This window comes from Podarcis raffonei, chromosome 13 (genome assembly GCF_027172205.1).
Source record: "Podarcis raffonei isolate rPodRaf1 chromosome 13, rPodRaf1.pri, whole genome shotgun sequence".
NCBI classification, from domain to species: domain Eukaryota; kingdom Metazoa; phylum Chordata; class Lepidosauria; order Squamata; family Lacertidae; genus Podarcis; species Podarcis raffonei.
In genome coordinates, this window is record NC_070614.1 from 34,786,133 (window position 1) to 34,801,111 (window position 14,979).

Genomic DNA, 14,979 nt, shown 5'->3' on the forward strand with positions numbered 1-14,979 from the left:
GTTTTCCAGTGTATTGCTTATCAATTTTTTAAATGGTGTGGCATGAAGAAAAATTTATTCTGAAAGTGTCGCCCAGAGAAAAAAGTTTGAGAACTAGCCTATCCAGACCAGCATTCTTTTCTCACAATAGCCAACCAGAAGCCCATGCAAGACCCACAAACAGGGGGTGAGTCCCCTTCCTGGCTTCTGAGATTTCCCCTGGGATAGTCAACGTGCTTTCACATTTGTCTTCACTGCTATTTGGAGTAGAAACCTGATTATATTATTACTTTTCAAATGAGAGGATCTTGTCACAATGCAAGAAGGCAGAAAAAGAAGAATTCTAGGGCACTTTGTCCAGGAACCAGAAAAATTATGGCACCTACCCTTCACTTACTATGGGACAGAAATGCTTTGCCCTACTGATCTTCAAGCTGCAAGCCAAATCATCCTTCAACCGGAAACCAGGTGTGGGAAACATTTGGCCCTCCAGGTGCTGCTGAACTACAACTCCCATCAGTCATAGTGAGTATGGCCAGCGGGAGTTGTAATTCAGCAACATCTTGAGACCCAAAGGTTCCCCACAACCTGGGGCTGCCTACAATGTACCCAAATTCAGCACTGATTCTACAGCCTCAAGCTGGCAAGGAACTCCTCACCTCAAGAATTCCCACTGCAAGAAAGGCAGGAGGAGGGAAAGAGAGGAAGTGACAAGAGGAGTGGAAGTGAAAAGTCCAAAATGGTTCACTCCCCCCTCCAGAGCGATGGGCACAATTCCAAACCGCAGGCCAGGAACGTAACGCTGCAGCCAATCGCCATAGGACGTGACTCTGGTGTAGACGCCGGGGCGGTACGGGAGTGCACAGCCTTGTCCCCAGCTCACGATGCCAACCAGGAACCAGGAGTCATTTTGGGCACAGACCAAGGGCCCCCCGGAATCACCCTAGAAACAAACAAACAGAAGCAGGGAATAATAACGCCCCTCGAAATCTGTCCCCAGGCAACCAGCATCTCAGTGCCTGCTCCTTGACCATATAGAGACCTTATTGAGCATCTGTAGAAGTCTCTGAGAAATAGGCCAGGAACATCTGAAAACATTGAGAAACCATTCAAGACAACTGTCAAATTGCTCACCAGGCAAGCGTCCTTTCCTCCTTCTTTATATCCAGCGCAAATCATGGTGTCTTTGACAGGATTGGACCCAGTTGGGGGCACATTGAACATCTCATTGCATCTGTCAGCATCTATGAGGGAGACCTGGACTTGTTGCAGCGTCTGAGGGGATGGAAGTGGTACTAAGAATGCAAAGGAGAAGAAAAGTGAGTTGCATTCAGGCATGGTGAATGTGCAACCCTGTGCAACCCTGCCTCAAGACTGCCCTCTCCCTTTCTTTCTGTGGCCAAGGAGAAACTCTGCTGCAGGCCTGAATTAAGAGTCTCTATATTACTCCGCTTAACAAACCTGTTGCACTGTAAAGATCTGCACAGTGACTGAATCAGTGGTCAACAGGCAACACAAAAGGGATAAGCCTTACCGGAACATGGTGGTCTGGCTACTCTCTGGAGCCAGCCACAGAGAGAATACAATTCCAGTTTTCAAATGTCCTTACCAGCTACCTCCAGATAGTTACAGGGGCTAAGTTGAAGTACTGGTGTTTACCTTTAAAGCTGTAAACAGCTTAGGATGCGAGTATCTAATCAGCATATCTTCCCATATAAACCTTTCCCCCTCTGAAGAAGGCTTCTTCCAGGTACCATCATTCACAACAACTAGACTCACATCACTTAGAGCAGGGCCTTATCAGTGGTGGCCACCAGGAGGGTGAGAGGCAAGGTGTGGGAAGGTTGACATTGCACAAACACCAGCAGATCCATTCCCTCTCCCTACCAGTAAGCAACCACTCTCTCAAGAAGCTACAATAGCCACCTGTGCTATCCAGTGAGCCACTTCTGGCTCAAGGGACCGCCATGACTAAAGGATAAACCCTCCCAAAACATGCCACTCTCTTTCAGAATTCATTTCAGGTTGACCCCCAACCCCCATGTTCTCACCAGGCTCTCACCATCAAATCCAATGTTTCCCCATCCAGTCACAAAGCACGCCATGCCCTCAGGGAACACAGCCGAAGGAAATGGCACACACACTGGGAGGAAGTTTGGGGTATAGTTCATGGGTCTTTGGAGCTTCAATAAGGCGATGTCCCCTCTTGTCCCAGTCCCATTAAATGCTATGTTACGGATTACTTGGGCGACAGGAACGGTCTGGGATTTAGAGCTTCGATTTGCAAGTTGATATGCTCCCAAGGTCACGGTGATGTCTGAGAAAGGATTCAGTCTGAGAAACAGAAATGAAACAAAAAAGAAAATGCATTTGGGTGTGATAATGCAGCAAGGGATGGAGTCACTGACTAACAGTCAAATAGCATTTAAAAAATGGGTTTCCCAGGATCCAGCAACCTCCAGGCTGTGATTCAAAGCCAACAGTGGTCCATAATAGCCATGACACCTTCACACTTTTAGCCTTTGCACTGAATAAGTTCCTTTTTAGCGTTATTAGCAGGTGCAAAGGGCCTTATTTGGACTGGGATGTCAGCAGGGGGTCAAAGGGTTAAACGCCAAAGAGTTAAATGCCACACACACCACCACCGGAGTCCCAATCCAAATCAGGATACTCACGAGCTTTTCATTCTAACATGACATTGATGCAACTGCTTGTGTTGCCATGCCTAGCTGGTCCCATCACGCAGAAAGACTGAAACATTTCTGAAGCACACCAGTGAAATGTCACTACCTCCTTGCTGGTACTTACCTAAAGCAGTGAGCGGCTGACACAACCCACTGTTGTGCCACGAGGGACCCACTGCAAAAATGCCTCCCCTTCCAGCCGACACTGACCTGCCATGGCCAGGCTCCAATCTGTGAGGCTTGGCCACCCACAATTCGGTTAGACAACACTGGTTGACCACAGACTTGAAGAGGAAAGAAGAACACGGAAATGCATAGATCACAACACAGCTGGAAAAGTGCACTTTGATTGTTTCCTTGCGAAAGGTTGGTGATATTTTAGCTCCTGGGAGCTAAAGCAAACATGGCCAGATTGTCTTATTTTCTTTTCCTTCTTTGCTTAATAATAGCTATGGGAGGCGGCATGTATTTTAGCATCCTTTTTCATGTTCTAAACCTCCCTTCCTCCATATTTCTCTCTCTCTCTCTCTCTCTCTCTCTCTCTCTCTCTCTCTCTCACACACACACACACACACACACACACACACTGAAATTGCTATTAGGCTTGATCCCAGTGCCATTGCTCCTGTCAAAATCAGGGCTCCCCACACCAGCTTTAAAAGAGAGGATTAAGGAAAGCCAATCACGGATCTCCCATATCACATCTGTTTGGGATCTAACTGCCTGAAAGTATTGGAGGTAGTGGAAGGCAGGAGTGCCTGGTGTGCTCTGGTCCATTGGGTCGCAAAGAGTCGGACACGACTAAACGACTAAACAACAACAACAACCTTTCTACACTAGGATGCCCAACCTCTACTGTAGGAATTTGAGCCTGTGGTCCTCCTAATGTTGTAGCAGGGATGACTGTGAATATGTCAGTTTCAGTTTCTCTGTTTCCGAAATTGAAGTTCACTTCTCCACATTTACACATCGGTTTGCGATTTAACAGAGAAAGGAAAGCACTCAGGAAAATTCATCAGGCTTATAGTGCAAATGTCTCCTAATATATATGTTCATATGCAGTTTTGCATAATACACACATTTTTGCAAACCAGTTTACTCCCGCCTGCAGTTGGGAGCCAGCAGCGGCGCCTCTCCTTTCTGGGCCAGTTTTCCTGGGCGCCAGGCATGGGGCCAGCAGGCATGCCAAGCTCTAGCCCATCACGATGCCCACAGCGCGGCCATGGACAGAGAGGCCAGTGAGTGGGTGGTGAGTCTGGGCCGCACCTCAGCGTGCAGGCAGCAAGGCTTCGGATTGGCTGGCACCAATCAAAGCCCAGCTCCCTTCCTCTGCAGGGCAGGGAAAAGCCAGGGGGAGGGAGGGAGGGAGAAGGTGCCGCCGCAGTGTGTGTAAGGGAGGGGGGAAATGGTGCCCCCCCAATGCAAAAAAAGTGGCACAGCCTGAACGATCACACCGATCCAAGCAGTGATTCCAGGACTGTCTGCAGGCCGGATCCAGAGGGCAATTGGGCCTGATCCAGCCCGCGGGCCTTAGTTTGCCAGCCCATGCTCTGGAGAATCCACAGATCATAATTCCCAGGGCACACACCCCTTGCTTCTCCTCCACTCAAACTGAGGAACCCACTCTGAAGCTGAACCTGAGGACAGAGCCCAGGTGGCTAGTTTGCTTTGTATTGCACGGGTGACATTCTTACCTGAAAACAATTCATCTGCCCCTGGGAAAAGAATTCAGGAAAGAGGGGTGGAGGGAGAAAGAAGTAAATTATTATTAGCATTGGGAAGAGGATGCATCTTTTTATTTTTCAAAAACCCTCCAAACTCTGAGGCTGCAGTCCTGTGCACACTTGCTTGGGTTGGGGAGTAAGCATAAATGAAGGCAGGGGGGTCCTGGAAACTGTAGCTTGCCCTTCACAGAGCTACAGTTCCCAGCACCCTTATCAAACCGCAGCCCCCATGATTCTTGGGAGGTGGGAAAGTGCTTTAAATGTATGGTGTGTGCATAGACTCAACGAGACCTGCATCTAAGTAAGCGTGTATCCGATTGCACTGGAAGGCTTCAAAGTGCACTATTGCAATGAGCTGCCTAAGCTGGCTGCCTCATTGATGAGGCTTATAGCAATACTGTCCACTTGCTTGCTTGCCATTTGCTCGTGCCATTTCTGTGATGTCATGTAATCCCTTTGCACTCTGTTTTGGGGAGCCTTGCACACACCCCTCAAAAAAAAGCAGCATTAAAATGTAACGTCATCATAACACCCGTAACATTCATGGCAGCCACTGCAGATATCTCTTAAGTTATCCTTTCATAATGTTTAGATAATGTATTTGCATCCTAAAGTCACAGTGTTTGGAAAGAGGCTGTGAGAGAGGAAGGTGAGCTTTCGGATCTGCCACACCTCAGGCTCCGGCACGCAAACAATCCATCAGGGGGCAGCCTTGAACCAAATCTCATTCTTTCTCTCTCCACCTGCAGCTATCTCATACAAACAAAGGTGTTACCTGTCGGCAAATGAATAAAAAATAAAATGTGCAGGAGTTGCAGAGCTTTTTGTGCTGTGGGAAGTAGAATTAGCCCTTGCATGAGACAGGCTGAGGGAACACTCTGAGGCACCAATAAAGGGCAGAGGATTGTAGCTCAGTTAGTTTACTGCTGTGAGGGGACGTGACTATTATTTGGGGGTTGTTTTGCTTCAGGCCCTGGACTATCGTTTGCTGTCACAGTAGCAACTTCACCCGTTCCCCACAGTTGATGCTCCCAACAGCCTACCATTTCATGGTTTGGCTAAGTGTAACCTGCAAGCCAGGCCTCTATCTGAAAACATGGAAAGCTGCTTCTAAGTGGACTGAACCATGAAGGGTTAGACAGACCAATCCTGTTAAGTATAATGGATTTAATTCACACAGAAATGAAAAGTGTATGTGTATTAATGAAGGTTTGAAGTCAGAATGCCTAGCTGTGTATTGGTGAAAAGGTCAACATGGGGTTTTCCATGGGGATATATTAAAGCCAAGGAGAGCACTTAGAGCTCTTGCTAAGTTAATGATTAACTAATGGATTGTTGTCCACTGGTAGTTAACATCAGGGTGTTGTAACCTTAGATCATGTGAGAGGTATTAGGTTGCAAAATTTCCATTTTGAAGGGAGTTTTCTGTGGAACGCCCTCCCATCAGATGTCAAGGAAATAAACAACTACCTGACTTTTAGAGAACATCTGAAGGCACCCCTTTTTAGGGAAGTTTTTAATGTTTTATTGGGAGCTGCCCAGAGCAGCTGGGAAAACCCAGCCAGATGGGCGGGGTATAAATAAGTTGTTGTTGTTGTCTCCCAAACTCAATGGAGTGAAGATGTAAATGAAGCTCTCCTGAAGGGAGAGTAAACAGCCTGGAGGCTGGAATGCAGACTGTGGAGAAGGAGAGACCTTTGCTCCTAAATTGGTCTAGATTATTTCATATTTTGTAAGATGCTGAGCCTGTGCTGGACAGCACAAGACACTGCATGGGTGTTTTGGAGGAATCACTTACTGTATTCTGTTTCATTTTAAAGAGTCATGCCAGTAAAATTTTGAATAATATTTTTATGGGCCTGGACAGCAATTTATTCCAGAAGGTGTCAGTTCTTATGCTTCCAGTTGCTTCAAAACTGCAACATTAATATCGGCAAGAAATCATCCAATGAAGTATCTAAGACAGCATCGGAAACATTGAAGCAGAAAGTCTCTCACATGTACATCCATACAGAGTTTGCCATAATCCCTTTTCAGTGCCAGGGCTTATCAGAGCCATCAGAAAGATGACTGTTCTCCTGACAACATGCAAAGTGCCTTTTCCTCACCACAGAGCAGCTGTCACCAAATTGCAGGCACAGCGACATTCAAGGAAATGGCATTTCAGCTCTGGGAGTGTAGCTTCCAGGCCATTTTTAGGCTTCTCCATCATGCTTTAAAAAGAAAATCTGAACTCTTTATCCATGCATGGGTGCCCACAAAGAAGGGGAGGGAGCAGTTTCCTTCTCCTCCACCCCCATAAATATAACCCCAGATTCCAGCTTTCATTTAAAAGAAAAAGAATAAGTTTCTAACATTTATAGAACCAAGATATGAAACAAAATGTACCAGTGCTATTCTTTTCCATTTTTGTGAGAGATTGGCCTGCTCTCCTATTTCAGTGTTTTACTTCACCATGTACTCCCCACTCCACTGTCACACAACACGCTTTCAACACAACCATGATTTGGAAAAGCATAAAGTTTTCCACTGCAGCCTAGCTGTGGCCCCATGTACCATCCCACAACCCTGGTTAAAAACATCACTCCCCTATTCTAAGGGGCTTGTGGGAAAATGCTAGAGACACTTCCCAGCACAAGGAATGCCCTTTCAGTAGGATCATACTTGCTCGTTCATTGCTTAATCACTACACAGTCCAGTGACCAGGGGTGGAGGAAGGAGGGTGCAATGGGTGCAGGCCACCCCAGGTGTCACCACTGAGGGGGATGACAAAATGCCGGGTGGCACTCACCGTGGGGTCTGCAGCACATCCGAGCCACACGTCTCTCCTGGGAGAGACGCAGTGGCTTGGGACCCCGCAGGCTCCACACTGCCCAAATGGTCCTCCCACTGCCTCCCCCTCAACTGTAGGGCAGCTGAGTGGGAGGAGGCAGGCAGACGCCTCGGAGGCCCCGCAGTGCACCCCGCCCTTACCCCACCCTCACCCCAGGCACCCTCGCGGCTTCCTCCACCGCTGCTAGTCACAATCCCCATCTGCTAATTAATTCATCCCTGATTTAATACCACCAGAGACAGGACTTTCATATCACCAAGAGTCATCTCATAACGCAACAGTATATAACCGAATTAGGTTATATTTTCTAATTGGTCATCAGATGTACAACAGTATTTTAAAAGAGATAACTTTAGGCTAAAGTACGGAAACCATTGCCGGTGTGTTTCAGTGATAATTTACCTTCTCTGGTGTTTAATTTGTACTAAATGACCGGTTTCCCTAGCCAACACACACATAATGTGTGTGTATATATAAAGAGAAATTATTTAAAAGTTCTGAATTAATGGTATTTAAACCCCTTACAATCTAGGTGCATGTTTATTTGCTTTATTGTTTGTTTGTTTTTAATGGCCCTTTCCTCCCCCATCCTGAGAATGATCCCTGTCATGATGGCTCTGTAGCTGATATTCCACTACCACAGTTGGGCTTCTGCCAAATCATATTGTTCCTCAGCCAGCTGATCTTCACTACCAAACTGTGCCCGAAATATTTCCTTTCTGTTGACTTTATGAAGAGGGTATAGTATTTCGAGATTTATTTGCACAAGAGATCTTCTCTACTGTAAATGTTGTTCTTAATAGTTATAACTATTTCTTTTGTTATAAATATTTACTTTAAAAAAATAAATGGGAAAGGTTTGAAATGTGTCCCATGCTTCTGTGCTACAATGGTTTTGTTCACCTATGCATTCAATATATTCAGATGCGCTGGTCAAGAATTATGTGCATAGCTGAAAAACAAATACTGAATAAAATGTTAACAAACTCCTTTACCATATTAAAACCATTCTGAAAATGCTTTTTAAAAAAAAGTTTTAAAAAATACACTGAATTCTCCATAAGGCTCACCATCACCATCCAGTGTCACATTGTATATTGCACTTAAAACACACTTTAAAGGTTTTATTTGCAGCTGTATAGCTCCAGAAAGGATGTAACATCCTTCTGTTCTGGCAGGTATTTGGGTGACATGGTGTGTTGCCCTTGGGTCTCATTTTCTTCTGACTTTTCTGTAATTTGGGTAATTTTGATTGTACTGCTTTGTTTTAAATGGCTTCATTATTTTGTCTTTAAAAAATGTTTAACTATTAAGCACTCTGTGATGTGTTACAAATGTGGTTTACAAATGTTTCATAGTAATAAATGTATTTTCTTTAAATCCCACTGTATGCAATTGGCTTCATATAAATAAAGTCAGAAGGGGAATGAAGATGTGTGCAATAATCAAGCATACAGGGGGAGAGTATAGAGAAAGGCAGGAACTATTTCTTGTACTCACTGTTCAGCAGGGGCAGCATTAGAAGAAACAAGAACCCCATTGTTTTTATGGCCATGGTGTAGACCTTGTCCCTCTTGTCTGGCGACCTCAGTGTAGGGAAGGACAGGATGAGCAGATATCTCCAGGCAGACAATCAGGTTTATGAAGGAGTCTAAGAAGCTCCTATACCCAACAGAAAGGGAACTAATGTTCCCCCCAAAACAGGAAGAACCCAAGAGTCCAACCACAAGTAGGGTAGAAAACTCCAGAGTGTCAACAGTTTCACTCTTTCTGTTACTTCTCCCTAAAAAACATGGCGAACCAACCTGGATTGTAGAGACTCTAAAGTCCACTGGACAACATTGTTTTAACTCACTTGTGACCCCACCACAAATCTATGAAATTTTATGAGCTAAATCTCCTTCTGGGAATTCAGGCACGCTGGCTCTTAGCCCTTGCAAACACTAGGCATCCTATTTCCTTTAAGAGAACCCAGGGGTTCTGCTCCAATCTCACCCACTAGAAGTTCCCTTCTAGGACTGGCTGCAGAACCAAATCCCCACTGTGACTGAGCGATAGCTGGAGAAAGAACCCTGTAGTCCCGCCTGCTACCCAAAGCCCTCTAGATCCCACCCATATTGTACAACACATAACCATCACACGTGTTCTGCTCCCTAGACCTCTCCTCCACCTGTCATTCAGCCATATAAATATTGCAGTGGGAAACAGAACCAGAAGAGGTAACAATGAGTTTATAGAAGAAGAGCCTTGTCACCACCTGGATTAGACTTAATAGCGGGGAGAAGGATTTGGGGACTCAAGTGGGAAACTACGCTGGAAAAGCCTGAGGGTTTGGGTGGATTCCCATTGGCAGAATTACGAGTGGGGATTTGTGGGTGGCAGGTGGTGGGATGGTCTAAACAGGAACCATAGGTGTGTTCTGTGCCAGGGGCAGTGTGTACAATTATCCCTGCACCTCACATCAGGAGCCAGTTCTCACCAGTCTAAGCCCGCTCATTGTATAAGCATCAGGATAAATGTGAACCTTTCTTCTGCTTAGCAGTCATTAAAAAGTTATTAAGTAAACGAAAGGAACATCAACTAGCTATTTCCTCCTACTGCAAATTTCAGGGCTCAGGATACTCAGTTTGATCAGGACCAGAAAGGCCAAAGGATTAAAGCAGCCCTCCCTGACTAGGAACTCTCCAAATGTCATGGACCACAATTCCCATGGGTTCCTGTCACCATGACCAATGGCCAGAGATGATGGCAGCTCTAGACCAAAACATCTGGAGGGCACCAAGTTAAAGGTTGGATAAAAAGCTTCCCACACCACAGTCTGCATCCTGCTCAGACATCCTTTGTCTTGTGATCCGGAACCCAAGTTAATGTCTCTTTAAAATTGCCCAGTGTCTCTCATCCTCCACTCTGCCCAGGCTGAGGGATCGTGTCCTACTGGTCAACTTCCTACTGCACACTCTTGATGAAATAACTGCTGTCTAACCCTTTGGCAACCCCATCTCCCTGCCACAGCAACTGAGATATCCAAAGGGCTGTCTCATGGAGGATGTAGCAAGCTTGTTTTCTCCTGCTTCGGATGCTAGGACCTGAACCAATGGATTCAAGTTACAAGAAAGGAGATTCCAATCAAACACCAGGAAGAACTTTCTGATAGTAAGGACTGTTCAACAGTGGAACAGACTCCCATGAGAGGCAATGAATTGCCCTCCTTTGACAGTTTTTAACAGAGGTTGGATGGTCATGTGTCATGTAATGTCTAATTGAGATTCCTGCATTTCTGGGGGGGGGGTTGACTAAATGACCATTGGAGTCCCTTCCAACTCTACAATTCTGTTCATCCTTTAGCCTCTGGCTACGTGGCACTCATTCAATTGTCTAGACAGTGCTCCCTGTCAATCATTCAAAACCCAACTAGGCCAAGAGCCTTTTGAATGGGATTGTTGCCAACTTCCTCATCTCTCTTGACCTCTTCAACCAGCAGCCTGGCTCTTTATCCCAGTCTGTATGCAACTTGGATTAGAGATTGTTTTTAATTGTTTGCATATGCCAGATTGTTTTCATATATGGAATTGTGAAATCACTTTGAAGTATTTTATGGGACGTGATTTGTAGATGGAATCAAATGAATAAATAAACTTACATCACAAGCTGCCAGTGCAGTTGAAAATAGGGTTAGCTGTGTTGAATTTGTTCCAGTGTAGGAACAGTTCGACCAACAATCCACAGTGCTTCATTTCCATGTTGAGCTACATACTCACTATTCCCCCCTCCCATTTCCGTATTTTATGTGCTCCCATGAAATAAACTGCTCACTTGCATTTCTGGGCTGCACATACTGTTTTCTAAACACAGTCAAGAGTTTGCTGTATCCTTCCCACCCCCCATTGCATAGACCAGTTGGGCTACGCTACTGGTTGTTAACATGCCTAGAGAAACAGGAGGGGAGATGGGCTGAAGTTGCCTTCAGGAGAGCTCTTCCCAAGGGATCATAACAAGGCAGTGGAAATCTTGGACGCTTTGTCCCTAGGTGAACCCAAACACAGCCCCGTACTTCAAAATTCATGCTTCTCTGAATTTCGAAATGCAACTCTCCAACCAAGCAATGTGTAAAAAAATGCAGCTACTCTGGCAAAGTGTGCACAGAATGCATAGTTTTGGGGGAGGGAACATACAAAAATGCATTAGCTATGGGGAAGTTGTTTGTTTGTTTTTTACAAAATTGGGTATGAGGGAAGAAGAAGTTAGAATCTATTTGTCACAACAACCCTCACCCGAGAGATTACCAGAAGGTCTTTTGTAAATTCCTCTATAGCCAGAGACGGGGGGGGGGGGGTAAGGTTCCTGGAACAGTAAGAGTAACACCTGTTACAAGATAAGGGAATGGTGAGAGTTGTGTAATGGGTGTATAATCTTGCTTATACATGCATTTTGCTATAGGACTGATATAGATGTTGTTTGTCACAATCTATATAAAGGAGCACACGCCTATATTTGGGACTCAGTCTTTGAGAAATATCTCTCTGAAGCCACTGCACAGCTTAATAAACAAGACCTTTCTCAAAGAACCCATGTCTGTCTTCATTGACTAGGAGAAACTTGCAACAGGTATATTGGGCAAAATTGCATACAAACATGTATTTTAAGAATCTAATTACAGGTAGGTAGCCATGCTGGTCTGCTGTAGTCAAAACAAAATAAAAAAATTCCTTCCAGTAGCACCTTAGAGACCAACTAAGTTGGTTATTGGTATGAGCTTTCGTGTGCATGCTTCAGGTATCTGAAGAAGTGTGCATGCACACGAAAACTCATCCCAATAACAAACTTGTTGTTGTTGTTTAGTCGTGCCCAACTCTTCGTGAAACCATGGACCAGAGCACACCAGGCACTCCTTTTTTTTAAAAAAAGATATTTATTAAAATTTTCGATTTTTATACAAACAAAAAACAAACAAACAAATTTAAAAACACATATAGTTCACAATACTTAATTTTCAATGACATATTTCCCTGACCTCCTCATACCTCCCCTTCTTGTAGTCCAATTCAAATTACTCATTCAGCAAATCCTTATCTCAAACAGGCACTCCTGTCTTCCACTGCCTCCCGCAGTTTGGTCAAACTCATGCTGGTAGCTTCGAGAACACTGTCCAACCATGTCATCCTCTGTCGTCCCCTTCTCCTTGTGCCCTCAATCTTTCCCAACATCAGGGTCTTTTCCAGGGAGTCTTCTCTTCTCATGAGGTGGCCAAAGTATTGGAGCCTCAGCTTCACGATCTGTCCTTCCAGTGAGCACTCAGGGCTGATTTCCTTAAGAATGGAGAGGTTTGATCTTCTTGCAGTCCATGGGACTCTCAAGAGTCTCCTCCAACATCATAATTCAAAAGCATCAATTCTTCGGCGATCAGCCTTCTTTATGGTCCAGCTCTCACTTCCATACATCACTAGTGGGAAAACCATAGCTTTAACTATACAGACCTTTTTTGGCAAGGTGATGTCTCTGCTTTTTAAGATGCTGTCTAACAAACTTAGTTGATCTCTAAGGTGCTACTGGAAGGAATTTTTTTATGTATTTTAAGAGAAATTCTTACAAAAATGTTGGTGAATTTTCCTGAGGGCATTTTTTTAAAATGCAAGCTGATGTAAAAATGTGGAGAACTGAACTTAATACTGGAAAAGTGAGAAACTGACAGAAACCAAAATGTACAGATTTGCCCATCCCTGGAGGACAAGGAAACTGAAGGTAAGTTCAATAAATTCATTGAATTGCCCTCATTAAGGTGAGTGCGAGAAAGATGGTGCAGGTTTCTGAAAAACTGTCTCAACCAGAAGTTCCCAGGCTTGACTTCTTTAAAAAAATGAGTCACACCAGTGAGTGACACATCATGTTCTCACAATTAAAAAAAATAAAATAAAATACATATATCGCCTATTGAGGGGTTTTTTAAAAAAAATACTCTTATTATCTTGACTCTACAGTAAGGCTCCTTACAACTGACTAAGAGGTAATACCGTAAAAAGTAGGTCGGTGAGAATGAGGAGATTACAGGCATGCCAGTTTAATCTCTGTGCTGGTATGTTTTATCAGCTGAACTGAACTAGCCATCGGCCTTGACAATTTCAGTATTAAATTTCCATTAAACTATTCTTAAAGCACATTTAAGACATATGGCTTCCATCAAAGAATTCTGGGACCTATCGTTTACTCCTCACAGAGCAACGATTCCCAGCTCCCATGGTCCTTTGCAGGAGCCCCATGCTTTAAAAGTACAGTGTAGGCGTGACCTATGTGCCCCATCTTTTCCATTACTTTTGCCTGCAGTTCCCTTGCAGTTGAGCCATACAGTGCTGTCATAGGAGTTCCCCCAAAAGTGGGACTCTTTTAATAGAGGTTGGTTGTTGTTGTTGTTGTTGTTGTTGTTGTTGTTGTTGTTGTTGTTGTTTTTCATTTCCATTATCACTATTTTTTAAAAAAAGAACTGTCTGTACCAAGTCTCTTTGCTAATCCCCTCCAGATATTTCCAACTTTTAGCTATAAGCATTTGTGCTGCAGCTAGTAGGTGTTTGACCTGAGTATTGTCGCAACCGTCTTTATTCGGTCTGTCCCAGACACCCCACAGAAAAGACTTACTGTTTTGTAATTAAATTAATTTCAGAAAAATCAGGTCCCAAAATTTGGCCACTCGTTCGCAGGCCCACCATAACTGGTAGTATAGGTTTTTCCTGGATCTGCAGCACCAACATTGAGAAGAGAGATTCAGGATAAAACAGGAAATCTCAGTCATGGTAAGGTGACCTTTATATAGTGTTTGTAGTTTAATTATTTCACAACATTTATATTGCCCTTGGCTATAATAAACCCAAGAACTACAAAAGGATTTACAAAAATAAAATAAAAATTAAGAAGTTTTTTTAATGGTTTCCTGTATATGAGCTTAGATAAAACAGAGAGAAGAATTTACCACATATTATTCCATCTGGCTAAATCATGCTTGGTATGTAGAACAACCTCCCAGCTTGTTTCCAACCTGACAAAGACCTCTCTGTCTAAGGCTATTAAAATTTTTATATTACTGTGACACCTGGACCCTTGCTATGTTCAAAGGCTGACAAGGGTTTAACAGCTTGTTGTTTGATTGTATCTTTAGTTATACAGTAAAAGCCTCCCAAATCACTTGGGAGATTTATTATTTTAACAACAACAAAACCCTTAAGCCAAATATGGAATTTTCTACCTCTGGTGCTAAAATAATTTGACCAGCTCTGGACACTATGCACATTGATGTGGGGCAGCCATCAACCCATGGATGTTTGCCTCTTAATTGAATGATAGTAAGTCAACAAGCACAACTCAGAACTTTGAGAACCTCAAGCAATAAAAACTGCAGAAAATCTGCTGATTTCTTCTTTTCATATGAAGTCTTGAGAACGTCTGGCCTTCATTACCCCTAGTTTCAATGGAGAGTGTGTCAATCTATTTCAGCTACAGCAGGAACAAAATAATAAGGAATAATGTTTGCTTATAAAATATCCCAATACATATTTCCCATATTAGTATTTATAGAAACTGTTCAATCTGGGGTTTTGTGGGGGTAAACAGTATTGAATCTAGCAGGTTAGTACTAGATGCATTATATAACATGCATTATTACTCAGAATAGGCAAGGAATTTGATTCAGTTCACATTTAAAATCTACATTCTGTAGACACCATTCAACTCTCTAGTGATTATTTATTTAACCTACTTTTTGGGCTCTCTTTTT

General features: G+C 43.8%; 1 protein-coding gene across 1 annotated transcript; it reads right to left on the reverse strand.

The window, feature by feature from the left end:
- Positions 1-16: 16 nt before the first annotated feature.
- On the reverse strand, positions 17-4,807 carry LOC128398886 (serine protease 33-like). Its single transcript, XM_053360151.1, has 5 exons — positions 4,786-4,807; positions 2,788-3,019; positions 2,042-2,313; positions 1,114-1,274; positions 17-922 (listed from the first exon to the last, which is right to left on the reverse strand). Exons 1-5 carry the CDS (start codon positions 4,805-4,807, stop codon positions 635-637), a joined length of 975 nt encoding a protein of 324 aa, XP_053216126.1. The 3' UTR covers positions 17-634.
- Positions 4,808-14,979: the final 10,172 nt, after the last annotated feature.

Excerpts from the sequence above, each read along its gene's own strand:
- LOC128398886 (XM_053360151.1), bottom strand. The coding sequence starts at position 4,807 with ATGGCAAGCAAGCAAGTGGACA. Across the intron at positions 3,020-4,785 it reads GGCAAGCAAGCAAGTGGACA|GAAACAATCAAAGTGCACTT; the intron begins GTATTGCTATAA and ends ACCTTTCGCAAG. Across the intron at positions 923-1,113 it reads GAGGAAAGGACGCTTGCCTG|GGTGATTCCGGGGGGCCCTT; the intron begins GTGAGCAATTTG and ends GTTTGTTTCTAG.